Source organism: Microcaecilia unicolor, chromosome 8 (assembly GCF_901765095.1).
Source record: "Microcaecilia unicolor chromosome 8, aMicUni1.1, whole genome shotgun sequence".
NCBI classification, from domain to species: Eukaryota; Metazoa; Chordata; class Amphibia; order Gymnophiona; family Siphonopidae; genus Microcaecilia; species Microcaecilia unicolor.
In genome coordinates this window covers 225,006,060-225,023,298 of record NC_044038.1, presented here as the reverse complement: position 1 = coordinate 225,023,298, position 17,239 = coordinate 225,006,060, and the positions used below count along the sequence as shown (strand labels likewise).

At 43.0% G+C, this 17,239-nt stretch overlaps 1 protein-coding gene across 7 annotated transcripts in view; it reads right to left on the bottom strand.

The window, feature by feature from the left end:
- NCOA5 (nuclear receptor coactivator 5) overlaps nucleotides 1-17,239 on the bottom strand; it is a 133,405-nt gene that overhangs the window by 37,328 nt on the left and 78,838 nt on the right. For all 7 annotated transcript variants that reach the window (XM_030212925.1, XM_030212924.1, XM_030212928.1 and 4 more), the window contains one exon: nucleotides 3,514-4,038. In XM_030212925.1, the coding sequence (XP_030068785.1) occupies nucleotides 3,514-4,038 (525 nt within the window). The remainder of the gene's footprint in view (nucleotides 1-3,513; nucleotides 4,039-17,239) is intronic.

The following is a 17,239-nucleotide window of genomic DNA, read 5'->3' as shown; positions in this document are numbered from 1 at the left end:
CTTAGAATGGGTTTTTATTTTCTTTGCAAAGAGCTGTTTAATTACATAGAATGTACACAGAGAATCTGGTCTCTACGCATATGTTAATTCCAGATAAGATTGTAACATTTATGCAGATGTGACAATTCTTAAGACATCACAAACCCTTCAAAACACTGCTGCTAGAATACTCTTGTCGGGCAAAGTGCTATGACCACGCATCCCCATTACTAAAGCAACTACACAGGTTACCAACAGAATATAGGATTCAATTTAAAATACTGACCTTAGTTCATAAGGTCTTGCATACTGGTATCCTACTTATCCCATATTCACCTGTACACATACTCTTTGAAATCTAAATAGACTTGTTCTCCCTTATCCTTCTAAAGCCCACTGAGCCTCTACCAGAAGTTCAAAATTTTATTTTTTTTGGCACCTGCCCTTTGAAACCCTCTTCCACGGCATCTTCAGTTGGAAGATTCCTACACTGCTTTTTGTGCTGCATCAAAGACTACTCTGTTTGAAGCAGCTTTTACAGTTGATTAAATTTTCCCTCTTCTGAGAGATGTGTGTGCTGTAGTCAGTAGTGAGATTACAGTTTTTGAAAGAGCGTATAACCTTGCTTTCTCTTTTGGATAACTGATTCTTTCTTACTTTATGATAGAGATCTGCTTGTATTCCCTTTTTCAAAAATTTTTTGTACATGTTTTCATTTGATCTCCAAAAAGGAGGTATATTAAATGTAATAAAGACAGACCACAGTAGCTTTAAAGCTTCCTGAAACACAACCCCCACTACATGGCTGAGATCTAGTCAGGACCAATATAAACATACCATTTCTTAGCCCAGCAGGGCAATTTCTCACTGTTCCTGTTCAAAGTGATGCAAAATTCAATACTAATATAATTCCTCAAAGGCTTTGTCCAAGACAGCCCAGCAATTTTACAAGCTTCAGAGACAATTCCATCTTCACGACAACAGTCTATTCTCACATGGCAAACCCAAATACAAATGAGTGTCTGGTCTTTTTTTTTTTACATTTGTACCCTGCGCTTTCCCATTCATGGCAGGCTCAATGCGGCTTACATGGGGCAATGGAGGGTTAAGTGACTTGCCCAGAGTCACAAGGAGCTGCCTGTGCCTGAAGTGGGAATTGAACTCAGTCAGTTCCTCAGTTCCCCAGGACCAAAGTCCACCACCCTAACCACTAGACCACTCCTCCAGTACCAGCCTGAATCCCCTTCCTTCTCTATTTAGCTTAAATAATGAAAAAGCACGCTTACAATATTATAAAACAAGGTATCGTTTCACTCATTTATATCAATAATTAAAAATGGTTTAACACTTCAGCTGGCTGTTATGTGTCACCAAATTCAGGCTTCCCAAAAAACTGAAGTGCCTCCAATAATAGCCCAACCTAGACGTCAAAAAATCTAGTACTTCTAATAGCAGCCCAGGCGATTATTAGAGAGAATACGGTACTTTTCTCTATGAAATGTCAGATATATTAAACACAAATATATATATAAAAAAAGCTGGTGTTATGAAACTAAGAGGCAGATGCACTAAAGCTAAATGAGCTGTTAATGACTCTCCAACGAGGAAAATTTGATCCGTTGCATGCAAAGGGCTTTTACCGAGGAAGCCAGCAGCTAACGAAAACGGAATGGAGATGAGCAATTAGTGTGAAAACCCCATTGAAACGACATGCACTAACCTTTTCCGATTGCCTTTACGCAGGAAAAAGGCAGGAAATCTAACGAGAGGTCTGGACCTCTCTTTAGGACAGCTCTGTGCCAGGAAAAATCATTAAGTGAAAAAAATAAACTTTGAGCCAATCCCAGCGCATTAGCAGAGCTAAAAGCGCTGTGATTGGTCCAAAGGACGTCAGAAAACACATAAAAAAATAAAAATAAAAAAAGGATCGGGAGGGGGCAAGGGCGCTCATCAGGAGCGTCCTGTACGGATGGCCTTGCCCCCCCCCCCCCGCTGCTCCCCACTTTCCGCCGCTCCCCCACCCCGAAAAAGCAAAATTCAAGCAGCCCCTGCCCCCCTCCCTTCCTCACTCTTCTGTCTCACCTCAGCTCCGCCTCCCGACATCCTCCGCCCTGTGCACCGCCCCCTTTTGGGGTCGTCGCCGCCATTCCCCTCCTCCATCGGGCCCCCCTCCCTCTTACCGGGCCCGTGCAGCGCCTCTCTCCTCTGTCCGAAGGCGCTGCACGGGCAAGAAGAAAGCTGATGCCTGCCTTCGGTCGCGCGTCTTTCTCCTGCTGCGCCCGCCCCTGACGTCAGTAACCTACGTAGGTTACTGACGTCAGACAGGGGCGGGCGCAGCAGGAGAAAGACGCGCGACCGAAGGCAGGCATCAGCTTTCTTCTTGCCCGTGCAGCGCCTTCGGACAGAGGAGAGAGGCGCTGCACGGGCCCGGTAAGAGGGAGGGGGGCCCGATGGAGGAGGGGAATGGCGGCGACGACCACAAAAGGGGGCGGTGCACAGGGCGGAGGATGTCGGGAGGCGGAGCTGAGGTGAGACAGAAGAGTGAGGAAGGGAGGGGGGCAGGGGCTGCTTGAATTTTGCTTTTTCGGGGTGGGGGAGCGGCGGAAAGCGGGGAGCAGCGGGGGGGGGGGGGGGGGGGGCAAGGCCATCCGTACAGGACGCTCCTGATGAGCGCCCTTGCCCCCTCCCGACCCTTTTTTTTTTTTTTTGTTTTGATTTGGGAGCCATGTGCTTGTGATTTGACTGTGTTTTGACTGTTTGTGGCATGCGCAGAGCAGCTAACATAACGCTTGGCTGCTCTGCGCATGATTTGGGGGCCGATTAACGATGTGTATTGTGATTCTTTGATACATTGTACGTTTCAATATCGATCTCAGCATGTGTGACTTTTTTTTTTTGTGCATTTTTCGTTATTTTAAAATCGTTAGGGACTTTAACGATTTAGATTTTTTTACGTTTGGTTGCTGCATCTGCCTCTAAGAGTTAAAACTATTCCATAAATCAGCATAATATAAATTTTTCATAATTGTTTTATTTTTCTGATCAGACTATTACCTTACACAAAACAAAGCTTAACTTTGTTTAACTTTATTTATCCCCATTTATTCCTTTTTTTTTTTCAGTTCCATTTGGTTTCTTTTCCCTTTCATTTGTACCTAAGTGGTGTTTTCCATCTCCCTTTAACACCTTTCCTCTCCCACACCCTCATGGCTTACTCCAGCAGCAGCAGCAAAAGTTATAGGTGGTGCTGAGCATGATTTTTGGTGCCCATGGTTGCTCCTCTTCGGCCCTGTACTTTCATTTTAAAGTTGAATCAAGTGGTTGAAGATTAAAAAAAAAAAAAAAAAAAAACTCAAGGACAAAGGACTACTGCACATCCAGCAACCTCATGGCCTATTCTGCTGCAGATCCATTCTGTAGTGGGGACAGAATACAGGCAGCATAGAGCTATGACAGACTAAAGCAAGCCTGACTCAAAAGCCTTATCCAGCTCTAGAAGTTAACTATAAATTCAAACCTATCACTACTAAATACCTGTAAAGGGGATCTCGGGAGTCTCTTGCATCTCGATACCTGTCGTACAGAGGATCTCTGGGGTCCCGCAGATCTCTAGCTTCCCTGGGGTCCCGCAGCTCTCTAGTATCCCTGGGGTCCCGCAGCTCTCGGGGATCTCTGAGGTCCCGGGGATCCCGCAGCTCTCGAGGATCTCTGAGGTCCCGGGTATCCCGCAGCTCTCGAGTATCTCTGAGGTCCCGGGTATCCCGCAGCTCTCGAGTTTCTCTGAGGTCCCGGGCATCCCGCAGCTCTCGAGGATCTCTGAGGTCCCGGGCATCCCGCAGCTCTCGAGGATCTCTGAGGTCCCGGGTATCCCGCACATCTCGGGGATCACGCACATCTCGAGGATCTTTGACATCTCTGGGATCATGTACATCTCTAGCATCCCGAACAGCACGAGAATCTCTTCCATCGCGGGAATCTCTGGCATCTCGTTTGGGACTACCTCGAATTGGAGAGCGGTCACGCTTCACATCTCGGCCATCTCCATATGAATATGTATCTCTGAAGGAGCACCAAGAATAATTCAGTTAGATACAGTCATCCAAGGACAAATCCTCTCGCACAACTCAACTAGATCTAAACCCTTAATACCCCATCCTCTTACCATGAAAATCCAGAATACATGCTAACTACTCATAGAAGGCAGAAAATTTTATATCTATATATCACTTAAAATAGGCACTGTTAATGCAACACATTTCATTTTAAAACAGAAGTCAAATCATGTGGGTAAGAGTACCACTTTCTTATCTGAAACTGTCAGTTTCCTAACTTTTTCAAGTGAATGGCATGCTTGTGGCACACTGAACACTTTAGAAAAGGTAGGAGAGAATGTATATGGACCAAAGAGAAACTAGGTAAGCACTGAGAGCTCCACTACAGGAATGTTCAAATGAGGCAACTCAGGAGGGGGAGAGTGGCAGTGCTGTGCACACAAGGCAGGGTTTCAGCTAGCCATACCCTCCATGCTGCTTATTCATTTCCACACTTCAGAGCTCATGATTCTTTGGAAGGAAAGAGCCATGTGTGCTCAGAAAGGAGCGCTCACACAATTAAGAGCCACTCTTAATGTCTCTTTCTTGTGAGGTCCTTAGACCATACTCTGGTCTGGACTTAGCATTAAGCAGTCTTGACCTCTTCCTGTAATATACCTGATTAAGTCTAAAGGCAACTCAGCTAGGAAACAAAACTACATGCATAGCAATACCATTCCCCACCTAATGTATTGCAAAGTACAGGGAAGAAAACTTGTAAATGGGGTATAAATATTCCAACACGCTCCCTCCCCTTTCTCAACCCATCAATAGTAAATATTACTTCTGTCATCCTATCAGAGATGCAGAAATCAAAATGCTGACCTAGGGCTTCCAAAGATGTTGTGGATGCAAAAGCTAAGCAATGCAAAGATGCAACAATGAAAACAGAACAGGCCACTTTGCTCACAGCACATCTAAACTCTGAGCAAATCATTGAATGTATGATAAAACACAATTAGCTTAAGGAACAAGCTCTCATCGTTTTCAATCTCCCCATTCACCAGGAACAAGTACAAATCCCTTGAACAAAAATTTTCTACCATGTTTTGCATTCTGATAAAGTTTCAGTGTAATTACTGTTCCTTGATTTGGTGCAAGCTTCATGTTGCCTGCTTTAACAGAAACTCACTGTAGAAATTCACTTACCTTATCTAGAACTTACTGTAATTCTAAACGGGTTTGTGAGATTAACTTTGACAGTCTAGTTTCAACTACAATTTGTAGTAGTTTCTACCCCACCTAATCACAATTTACCTATAATTTACTGGAATTACAGAGATTACTGCTAAACATTTGTGAAAGAATACAATAAAAACTAAAAGAGGCATTGCTGTTAAATGTTTTTAATCAGATAATTTTTAAAAAATGCAACCAATATAAACAGTATTAGGTCCTCATGACAGATGCATTTCACATAGCGATTAGCAGTCATGAGACAAATTTGAGGTAGACAGTTGATCAACAGGGTGCTACTTATATCCTTCACTCCCAGTTCTAGAGGGTCACTGACGGGTCAAGTGTTCAGGACACCTCTAATGAATATGCATGAGACCTGCATGCCTATTACCTTCATTGTATGCAAACCTGTCTCATGCATATGCATTTGGGATATCCTGAACACCTGACCTGTTGACTCGGAATGAAGACCAAAGACAAACTGATTTTGAAGACGATTGGTTCTGCACTACTACAATTTAAGAATGCCCTTAATGTATGCTAAATTCACTCAGTTTGCATTCATGAAGAGACAAAATAAGCATGTTCCTTTCCCACTTAAAGCAGGCTCCTTCTCATTTTTCTCTGCTTTTATTTCTATTATACTTAGAAACAATAAATCAGAAAATGCTGCTTACCTGTAATCGTGGTTCTCTACAGACAGCAGGATAAATCAGACACAAGCAGGTGATGACATCCTATGGCAATTGACATATAATAAAAACATAACTTTTCTCAACATGTACAGAACTTCATTCATGGCTACTACCTCACAAATCCCCTAAATCTAAATACAGAGCTCAGGAAGATGAGCAGGTGTGTGTGTCTGATTTATCCAGTAGTTTATGAAGAACTCATTATATTTACTCTCTCCATCAACAAGAAGGATGAATCAGCCACACCAGCGCAGAATTCCATAGCTGAGGGCAGCTCTATATGCCTTTCACTTCCAGATTTTTAGGGTGACAGAAAACTGTGGAGGAAGCTGATTCTGAAAAGGCCTGCTTGTTCAAAAACAGTGTCCCTTTGAGATGCTATTAACTGTTCAGACAGTCGCTGGATATCAAGATGTGAACAAATCACGTGCAGTTCTAAATATTTCTTCATCAGAAACTGAACAAAGATGAGCTACCAATGTAGCTATGGCTTTCACCTGATGTGCTTTCACTTTTAATTGCAATCCTGCTAAACTAAAACAGTGGGATACCCAGACTAATAACCAGTTTGATAAAATTCTTTAAGCTACTGCAAATCCTAACTTGTAAAGGGTCACAGGAAGCAGGCAGCCTGGTGATGTGGCTGTATCCTCTGCATATGCTAAGTTAACATTCTTACACAATCCATAGTGCTCAGGACCTGTACTTTTGAAAGGAAGTGTCTTTTTGGAATCAAAAGCTACAACCACCATGAATGGTCAATCTGAAAAGCTATTAACACCTTTGTTATAAATAATAATAAAAATGAACAACTTAGGTCAGGCTCAAAGGACTACCACACTATGGAAGAATTGCAGATATGCTGAAAGATATGAATGTTTTAAGCTCACATTCTTCTTGCCAAAATGAGTGCTGCTACAAAAAAAAAAAAACTTGCCAGGCAAAGTATTTCATCTGTGCTGTTTGCATGGGTTTAAAAAGTGGTTTCAACAGTGAAGCAAAAAAAAAAAAAAAAAATCACATTGAGGTCCTATGGTACAGGTGGTTTTTCCCCTTTGTGTACTTGGATAATAATAAGTTATACATGGTTTCCCCAGTGACTATGGTACACTTATTTTGTCAAGGTACACTTTCACTAAAGAGGTAATTCTGACCAGATGAAAGATGAAGGACCAGGTTCTGCAGAGATCAGATAAATGGGCAATAGTTTTCTTGACCACAATATAATCTTTCCCATTTTACTTTATTATATTTATACATACAGTCTTAAAAAGCTGCAATATTCATCTCTTAAGAACAATGATACTGATGTGCATTCAACATCCATGCCATTAGTGATCAGATGGGAGCATTGTTCCTTAATGCTGGAAAATCAGGAGATTCCATTAGCCGGTGGTATTAACTCTCAAACCTTAAGGGCAACCAATGGGCTATGTTTTCTTAGTATCCCAAATGAACATGCATGAGATTACCATTCAATGGCGATAGTAGGCATGCAAATCTTCTCCACCAATTAAAGCTCGAAATTTCCAAAGTTGCTGGATCAGTGATCACTAAGATGTGAACGGTAGTGGTGGTTGGTGATTCTCTCCTAAGGAGTACAGAGGCATCCATCTACTGACCAGACATGATGTCCGGGGAGGTGTGCTGTCTGGCAGGTGCCAAAATTAGAGAGCTTGCAGAGACTCGTCAAGCCTAATGACTATTATCCAATACTGCTCATCCATAGTGGCACATTGATACTGTTAAGTACCCATCCAAATCTATCAAAAGTGACTATAGCTCTAGGAGAGAGGGTAAAGCAGACAGGTACACAGGTGGTGTTCCCGTCGATCCTCCCTGTTGAGGGTAAAGACCAAGGCATAGATGTTTGCATCCTGAATATGTGGCTGCACAGATAGTGTCAAGAGCATTTTGCTTCCTGGACCATAGGATGCTTTTCCTAAGAGCTGCTGGGCAGAGATGGTGTTCATCTATCAAAGAAGATGAGTTTTCAGCAGCAGGTGGGCTAACCTATTGAAGACAGCATTAAACTAGAATCGTTGGGACAGGGTGATAAACCCCCCCCCCCCCCCCCAGGTAAGTATAGCATTAAATACCTCTACACAAATGGGAGAAAGTGGCAATGTCTGGAAAGCAACAACAGTCATGGATCATTTAGGATAAGTGTCTGCAAAATTTGCAGTGTGATAAGCATTAAAACTGTATCCTACTGTACTTGAACACATGCAGACTGATCCATGGGCCATAAGGCAATTTTTGAAAGACAATTTGGATTTATTATAACAGAATGTAAAGACTTAAGAAAAAGTTGTCTTGATTTTATAACCACCTTTTGAATATTTTCAATTGTTCCTTCACACTGAAGATGTACCATACACCAGCAAAAAAAGGGGGGGGGGGGGAAAGAGGGGAAACCTTTATAATACAATTCTTAATTTTATCTTTAGACTGGAATATGGAAAAAAATGTATAAAGCAAATTGAGACTAAGGAGCATTCAACAAGACATTAAATAGTTTAGTGCCTTCTTTCTAGTAGATATGAAATCCAGTTTCTTCTCATTTGTTTATATAGCACAGCCCCATGTGGTTTAAAATAACATTTTCTTTCCAGACAACATGCTGGCAAAAGCTCTCAATACTCCAAAGATCACTCTTGGCTCCAAAATGACTGATCTGATTTCTCCCAATACATCCAAGTTCCTTGGATGGTAAGAGATAGAGTGGGGCATTCATATGGTGCTCAATACCACTTTGTGTACAGGCTGTTGGAATGCAAGTTTCTGAATCAGGCTGCTGAGGGTCTTTCATCACCGAAGGGAGAAATGTAACATGTCAATTAATCCCAAAGTCACTTGAGTGCACACTGGAGCTGATGCATGCAGAGCCATACATAAGGGCTCATGTGAACTATGGTTGCCATAATGAACAGCACTATGAGAAACCAAGTTCAGGAAGGCATTTTGTTTGTGATTTCTTGCAATCCCGAGATCTTCTCCAATCCAGGAGGAAGGCCTTTTCTACTCAAGTACTAAGGCACCAAAAGTTAATGTGATGGTAGCAAGGTTGAATGTGGATTATATATTGTGAAACCAGCAGTTGAACTATCAATTCAGAGCACCTGTCTGACCTCTACTTTCACCAAAAAAGGCACCTAGATAAGGGGGAAAAAAAAAACCCCCCGAGTTCCATTCTCCCAAGGTGGGCGACTATTCCCCTATCACTATGTCAGCACTGTGCAGAGTACAAAGTACGCAGCTTTGACAGCAGATGCTGCTTATTATGGAGAAATCTTTGGTGCAGATGATAGATCACTGGCTTGCATCCAAGGAAGGGGAGAGTGGTCTAAGTTACTTATCTTGAACTCCTTTCAGAGCACACACACGTTTTCAACCTCTCAGGTCCAATACCCACATCAACCTCCCAATTTCTCCAGAATTAAATGATTTCTAGATTTTGGATCACTACTCTCTCATAAGCAGGGTATGCCACTCCTTCTGCAGTTGTCTTTGCTAGGAGTCATCCAGTTTGAAAATACAAATGGGATTTGATTTGACCGCGGAAGTATTTATTATAATCTTGCTCACACCTTTTTCAGTAGTAGCTCAAGGTGAATTACATTCAGGTACACTGACATGCAGCCGATACTCTTGACTTATTTTTAAAATTAAAATATTAATCTGTCCCTCAATATTGTACTCTGTGCAAGGAGTGGCTATACCAGTGGTTCCTAAACCAAGTCCTGGAGGCATCCCTGCCAGTCAAGTTTTCAGTATACCCACAATTAATATTCATGAGATAGATTTGCATGAAGTGGAGGCAGTACATGCAAATCTCATGAATATTTAACGTGGGTATCCCTAAAACCCTGACTGGTTGGGGTGCCTCCAGGACCAGGTTTGGGAACCACAGGGCTATACCATTTTCTAAAACTAAAACCTTAAGGCTGTAGTAAGGCTATAGTTGGCTGCCCTTTATTTATCAAGCTCTTGGAGGCTGCTTTCTGAATCAGCAGCAGGGCTTTATTAAAAAAAAAAAAAAAAGGAGGGGGAGAACCACCATCTCCTTCACTTTGTTCCCAAAAACTTTTCCTTCAGTAAAAGCAAGCATCAACTACTCATTTGTGAATGCCCTCTCCAAGGTAAGTTGCTGCAAATCCCATCGGTCTCCTCTCACTAGAGGAGGACGGTACTTGTATAACAATAAAAAAAAAATAAAAAAAAACTTAAGTAATTAAGTAATTTGCACACTCCTCCACGCTGGATAGCTGATACAAGAATTTGTCAGCATGAAGGACAGCATTTACAAATATCTTAACTTTTGTAGGCAATAATGCACTGCTATCCTATAGTGCACATGGAATCTTTGAACAATAACTTTCCAGTGAGATCCAGTGTGTTGGCATCTTTCTGGGGTGGGGTACTAGAGTAGTATTTGATCTTTTTGCCTGGACTCTTTCAAACCTCAAACTGTATGCTATTATTTCAAGCCCAGTTTTCTTGCCACCAATATATTTGAGATGCCATAGTCTTAATTGAACTTCTTGCACAAATGCCTGTGCACAAACACTCCCACAGCTTCCATTGGGACATTATATTATATGTCTTCAGCTCCTTTCTCTTCCTGGAGTGTAGGTGCCTCTCTTGCCATTTTCTGAATTTCACTGGTTTAGAAAAAAAAAATCCTCAGGCTATGAAATACTTCTAGGCAGAGTAGCCAAAGGGGAAAGGGAATGGGATGTGATATACCACCTTTCTGTGGGGTTTCTTGAAACTACATTCAAAGCGGTTTACTAGTATATTCAGGTACTTATTCAGTACCTGGGGCAATGGAGAGTTAAGTGACTTGCTCAGTCACAAGGAACTGTAGTGGGAATCGAACCCAGTTCCCCAGGATGAAAATCTGCAGCTCTAACCACTAGGCTACTCCTTCAAGGGCAGCCCTGTTCTCTTCCCTGTCCTCCCAGGAGTGTTTGTAATGCAAATCACCAAAAATAGGACTGCTCTTGAATTATTCAGAATATATGAGGAAGGTCTAAAAGGTGTTCAACATTCCATCTTAACATCAGATGAACCCATTCCTTTAATATCTGTGGCTACCAAAGACGAACCAGGTGACAAGTCATGTGGAAGGAGGAGGAGCGCTGCTTGCCCAGATATTTTTAGCAAGCAGAAACTAAGCACTGTACTATGACTGCACCAGCAATCTCTGGCACAAGGTGTACTACTTGTGGTGTCAGATGTAGACGTTGCATTTGACAAAACATTCAGCACCATATCTTTCAGCACTGAGAACAGACAGCTTCTCCGGTGTTGATTTGTTTACTGCTTTAAGCAATTGTTTGGTACATAGTCAAAAAGTGTAAGCAGCTGTGGCTTTGTCTCAAAGATCCCAGCACTGTACTGGGATCAAGCTTTTTTTTGTTGTTTTGGGGGGGGGGGGGGGGGGGAATAGAATACCACACAATAGAAAATGGCATCTTGGGGAACATAACTCCTTCAAAACGACTCACTCTTACAATATTGAAACCTCTACCCTCCTTAGTAGGACAAGGGCTTTTGGCCTACTAAAAGACACTTCTCTCCACAGCTGAAGGGGTAATCAATGATGAGAAACAGAATGTTTCCATCTTTAAAGATTTTAATTGAGCTCTGCAACAAGAAACAATGAAAACAATTTACATCATCATGGTCCGGTCTCTAGACATTTCTCAGTTGTACATGCACCTTTTGAAGCACTGACTGGTGAACAAGCCTGTCAAGTCAAATTTAACATTTGAACAAAGCAATAGGATGAGGGAAAACCTTTACCCCCCTCCCCAAAGAGGGAAGATACAAGGTGGTGGGGAAAAAATGATGAATGCAAAATGAGGTGAAACTTGCATTCAACATTATTAACTAGAAGATGGATGCTACTAGTATAGAACTGTACTTGTGCTACAGCTCAGGCAAATCAGAGGGAACTCTAAGGTAATGTCTGGGTGGAACTCTTGTGCATCCTCCTATCCTAGGTTTTTCTGAACTCTAAAAACAAATTCCTATAGTTAATATGGGAGGACATCACCCAAGCATGTGGCCAGTTTATGCTACTTAATAGAGAATGTCAAGACCTTCACTTCCTGCCTTCCTCATAACCTATCTTTCCTATGATGGTTCCCTCAGAAGGGTATGAATTCCCCTTTAAATACTGTATTTTTAATGAACATTTCAAAGCCATTTGTAAAATTATGAAAGGTACACAATTGCTGCTATGGCACTTTTCTCTCAATGAAGGAGGGTAAATAGTAAAATGCTGCAGGGATCTGTACTGGGACCAGTGCTATTTAACATTTATAAATGATCTAGAAATTGGAACAAATGATTAAGTTTGCAGATGGCACAAAGCCATTCAAATTATTATTATTAAAATACATGCAGACTGTGAAAAACTACAGGAATACCATATTGGAAGGCTGGAATCCAAATGGCAGATGAAATTTAATGTGGACAAATGCAATGTGATGCACACTGAGAAGAAGAATCCAAATCAGTTACCCAATGTTAGGGTTCACCTTGGGAAACAGCATCCAAGAAAAAGATCTAGGTGTCGTTATAGACAATATGCTGAAACCTTCTGCCCAGTGCGCAGCAGTGACCAAAAAAAGCAAACAGGATGCTAGGAATTATTAGGAAAGGGATGGTATATAGACAAAGAATACTATAATTTCCCTGTATCGCTCCATGATGTGACTTCACCTCGAGTACTGCGTTCAAATTCTGGTTGCTATATTTTTAAAAAGATAGAGGAATTAGAAAAAGTTCAAAGAAGAGGGACCAAAATGATAAAGGGGATGACCTCCTCATGTGAGGAAAGGCTAAAAAGGTTAAGGTTCTTTAGCTTGGAAAAGACAACTGAGGGGAGATATGATGGAAAATCTATAAAATTATGAGTGACTGGATAAACACGAATGTTTAATTTTTCAAAAAGTATAAAGGCTATGAAGTTGCCAAGTAGTATATGTAAACAAAGTTGAGAAAACCTATATATTTTTTTCAATCAATGAACAATGAAGCTCTAGAATTTACTGCCAGAAAATGTGCGTAAAAGCAGTTAATGTAACTTGGTCTAAAAAAAAAAAAAAAAAGTTCAGACAACTTTCTGGAAGAAACTGATAAAGCAGACCTGGAGAAAGCCACTGCTTATGCCTAGAGATAGGTAGCATTAATTCTTGCTACTTTTTAGGATTCTACCAGGTACTGTGACCAGACATGGCCACTGCTGGGAACACGATGGACCTCTGGTCTAACCCAGTATGACAATGGTTGGGGCAGTTGCAGGGAATATTTTGGAACCAGCTTGGGGTGGTGATGGGTCAATTGGAAGGGTGGTCGTTTTGGTACCTGGGACAGTTGCAAGGGGTGTTTTAAAACATAAGACTGTTGGGGTGGGGAGTGTAGCTGGGGTAGTTTTACATAGTAACATAACAGATAAAGTTTCTTTGGAACTGTTGCAGTGGCATTTTTGGCGCAACAGAGTCTGAACACAGTTGCAGCTTTGCTTATCCTTAATTCTGCTTAATTTAGAGCCATTTTATCAAGGCACTGTGTGTAACACTTTCCGCCGGCTTCAAGTACTGTTGTATCTGACCTTTGAGGCAGGCGATGTTTCTGCTGAAACAGCCCCATGTCAGGTCTTTCTGGTGCCATAATAAAGAACACTTTTGATGACACTCCCCGTGTGCAAGTCAGTGGTTTATCCTCTGGTTTCCTTGCTTTAACAGGTGTCAGATGTGTGGTTTTCTGAGAACATGAGATAGAGGATGCTCTCCTTCAGATACGTTTGAACTGAGCACTTTTCTCCACTCAAAAATTATACATAGCATATTAATGTGTGGTTTGGCTGTGGTGTGATTGACGTATGTTATAGTTTTTTTTTCTGTACTTATGAATTGGAGATTAAAATTTAAATGCCAGACCTTTGACCATTCTTCTTATTTTTGGAGATCTCTTTTCATGGCTTCTGCTCCCTCCGGGATATCCACTCTATTGGCTATCTTTGTGTCATCTGCAAAATGGCAAACTTTTCCTTCTAACCCTTCAGCAGTGTCTCACAAATACAGAATCGGCCCCAATATCCCATGAGGCACTCCACTACTCACCTTCCTTTCCTCCAAGCAGATTCCATTTACCACTACCCTCTGTCATCCAGTCAACCAGTTTCCAATCCAGTTCATCACTTTGGGTCAAGCTTAGCCCTCTCAGCTTAGTCATGAGCCTTCTGTGAGGAACTGCATCAAAGGCTTTGCTAAAACTCAAGTAGATTACATCTAGTGCATGTCCTTTATTCAGTTCTTTGGTCATCTTGTCAAAGAAATCAGATGTGTTTGGAAGGATTTTCCTTCGATAAGGGTAAATTAGGCCTTACCTGCTAATCTGCTTTCCTTTAGTCCCTCCGGACTGGCCCACAATGTGACTGATGGGTTGTGTACACCTTCCAGCAGGTGGAGACTGAGAAAAAAAAAAAAAAAAAAAGAAAGACGCTAGCGAGCCAGTAAGAGCCCTTACCAGCTACAGAAAGATCCAGTAATAAAGTACCAAAGCAGAAGTAAAGCCATAGAAGAAACACAAACTGTGCCATCCAAAAACCTGAGCAGCCATCGGCACATTGCCAACATAGGGTAAGTGCCTCCAAACATATCACAGTCCTTCAAAGAGGACATTTAGTAAACCAGAAAACATTTCTTTTATTTAATACAGAAATAAACTAGCAACACAGCTCCAACAAAGAACTTGTAACCTCTGAAACACAGATACCAGAAGGGAGGGATCTGGGCCTGTCCGGAGGGACTAAAGGAAAGCAAATTAGCAGGTAAGGCCTAATTTACCCTTCCTTAGCATCCCTCCAGACCGGCCCAGAATGTGACTGATGGGAAGTACCAAAGCAGTGAAATTATGGGAGGGACCCAAGTAGCCCCGCCGACAAAACGTGCACTCCGAAAGCAATCTGCTGACGACTAAGGACATCCAAACGGTAGTGGTTTGAAAAAGAATACAAAGACAACCACGTCGCCGCCCTAAAAATATCTTCCGGAGGCACCAGACAACGCTCTGCCTAAGAGGCTGCCTGACCTCTTGTAGAGTGAGCCTTAACATGCTCTGGAACAGGTTTCCCAGAAGGAAGATAAGCTGAGGCAATCATTTCTTTAAGCCAACAAGAAATAGTGGGCTTAGAGGCCATGAACCCTTTGCACACCTCTGCAATCAGAACGATCAGATTGCCGAATGTCATCAGTAGACTTAATATAGTTCTTCAACACCCGCTTGACATCTTCAAATGCCGCTGCTCCTCTGAGCCGGAAAAAGAACCCAACACAGCCAACACCACCGGCTGGGAAACATGAAACCGAGTTACTACCTTGGAAAGGGAGGAAGGAACTGGCCGCAACACTACTCAATCTGAACAGAAAATACTGTCTTCAGAGTCAAGTCCTTCAGAGTACAGGATGACAAAGGCTCGAAGGAAGGCTTAGTAAGAACCGTAAGCACCAGATTCAAATCCCAACGAGGAAAAGAACATAGAGGGGGGACGGCGATTAACCCCCCTCAAAAAACGCACCACATCCGGATGACTAGCTAGAGACCTCCCTAGGATACGACCAAGAAAACATGACAAAGCCGCAATCTGCACCTTAAGAGAAGCCAAAGCAAGGCCTTTGTCAAAGCCCCACTGCAAGAAATCCAAAACCTGCGGAATCGAAGCCCTAAAAGGAGATAGGCTACATTCTTTACACCAGTCCTCAAATATCTTCCAGGTAAGGATATAATTCAAAGTAGAAGAATGGCGATGAGAGCGAAGCATAGTAGCAATGACCTGAGGGGAATAACCTCTCAATCAGCTTAGCCCTCTCAAGAGACAGGCTGTAAGACAAAATCGATCCAGATCCGGATGAACGACCAGACCCTGAGACAACAGATCTTGCGTGACCGGAAGTCTGACGGGAAGATCCACCAGAAGACACCGAAGGTCAGCATACCATGGCCTTCCAGGCCAATCCGGTGTCACCAAAATCAGACGTCCCCTGTGAGTCTCGACTTTCCGAAGTCGACGCCCTATCAGAGGCCATGGAGGAAAAGCATACATTAGACCGGCTGGCCAGGATTGAAGAAGAGCATCCACACCCTACGCTTTTGGATCCTTGCGACGACTGAAGAACAGAGGAAGCTTTGCATTGCCGGCGGAGGCAAATAGATCCATCAGTGGGAGACCCCCAGCGATTGACCAGTTGCCGAAATGCCACCTCGCTTAGCGACCACTCTCCGGTATCGAGCCAGTAACGGCGGAAAAAATCCGCCTGAACATTTAGCATTCCTGCCACGTGAGCCGCTGATAACGCTTCTAAACGGATCTCCACCCACTGAAGCAGTAGAGACGCCTCCCGCTCCTGAGGCAAACTCCTCATCCCTTCTTGCCGACTGATATAAGCTACTGCGGTGGCATTGTCAGACATCACTTGGACTGCCTGGCCTCTCAGAAGATGAAGAAACCTCTGGAGCGCCAGACAAATCGCTCTGGTCTCTAACAGGTTGATGGAGAGTAACGTCTCCTGATGTGACCATAGACCCTGAGCAAACTGCCCCCGACAGTGAGCTCCCCAGCCCTGGAGACTGGCATCTGTCACCACCGTCCAACTGGGCTGATCTAGAGGCATACCTTTGGTCACACTGGCCTCTCGAAGCCACCATCGAAGACTGGTCTTCACTTGGAGTGAAATATTTGATGAAGAGAATCCGTCTGGGACGACCATCTGGACAGAATGGACAGCTGGAGAGTCCTCATGTGAGCTCTGGCCCACGGAACCGCCTCGATTGCTGCCACCATGGACCCCAGAACCTGAAGATGACGGACAGGGATACTGCAAGAACTGCCGAATCTGAGCCTGCAACTTGAGTACCCGAGCTGACGGAAGAAATACGCGACCTTGCTTTGTGTCGAACATAACTCCCAGATACTCTAACGACTGAGTAGGCTAAAGATGGCTCTTTCTCATATTGACTAACCAACCTAGGGTCTGCAAAAATTCTACTACCCGAGCAGTCACCTGAACATTGCCCGGATCAACCAATTGTCCAAGTAAGGATGGACCAAAATGCCTTCTGTTCTGAGAGCCGCAGCTACAACTACCATGACCTTGGTAAACGTACGAGGAGCAGTCGCAAGACCGAAGGGAAGAGCCCGAAACTGAAAATGGTGACCTAGCACTGCAACGAAGGAAATGTTGATGAGCAGGACAAATAGGAATGTGGAAATATGCTTCT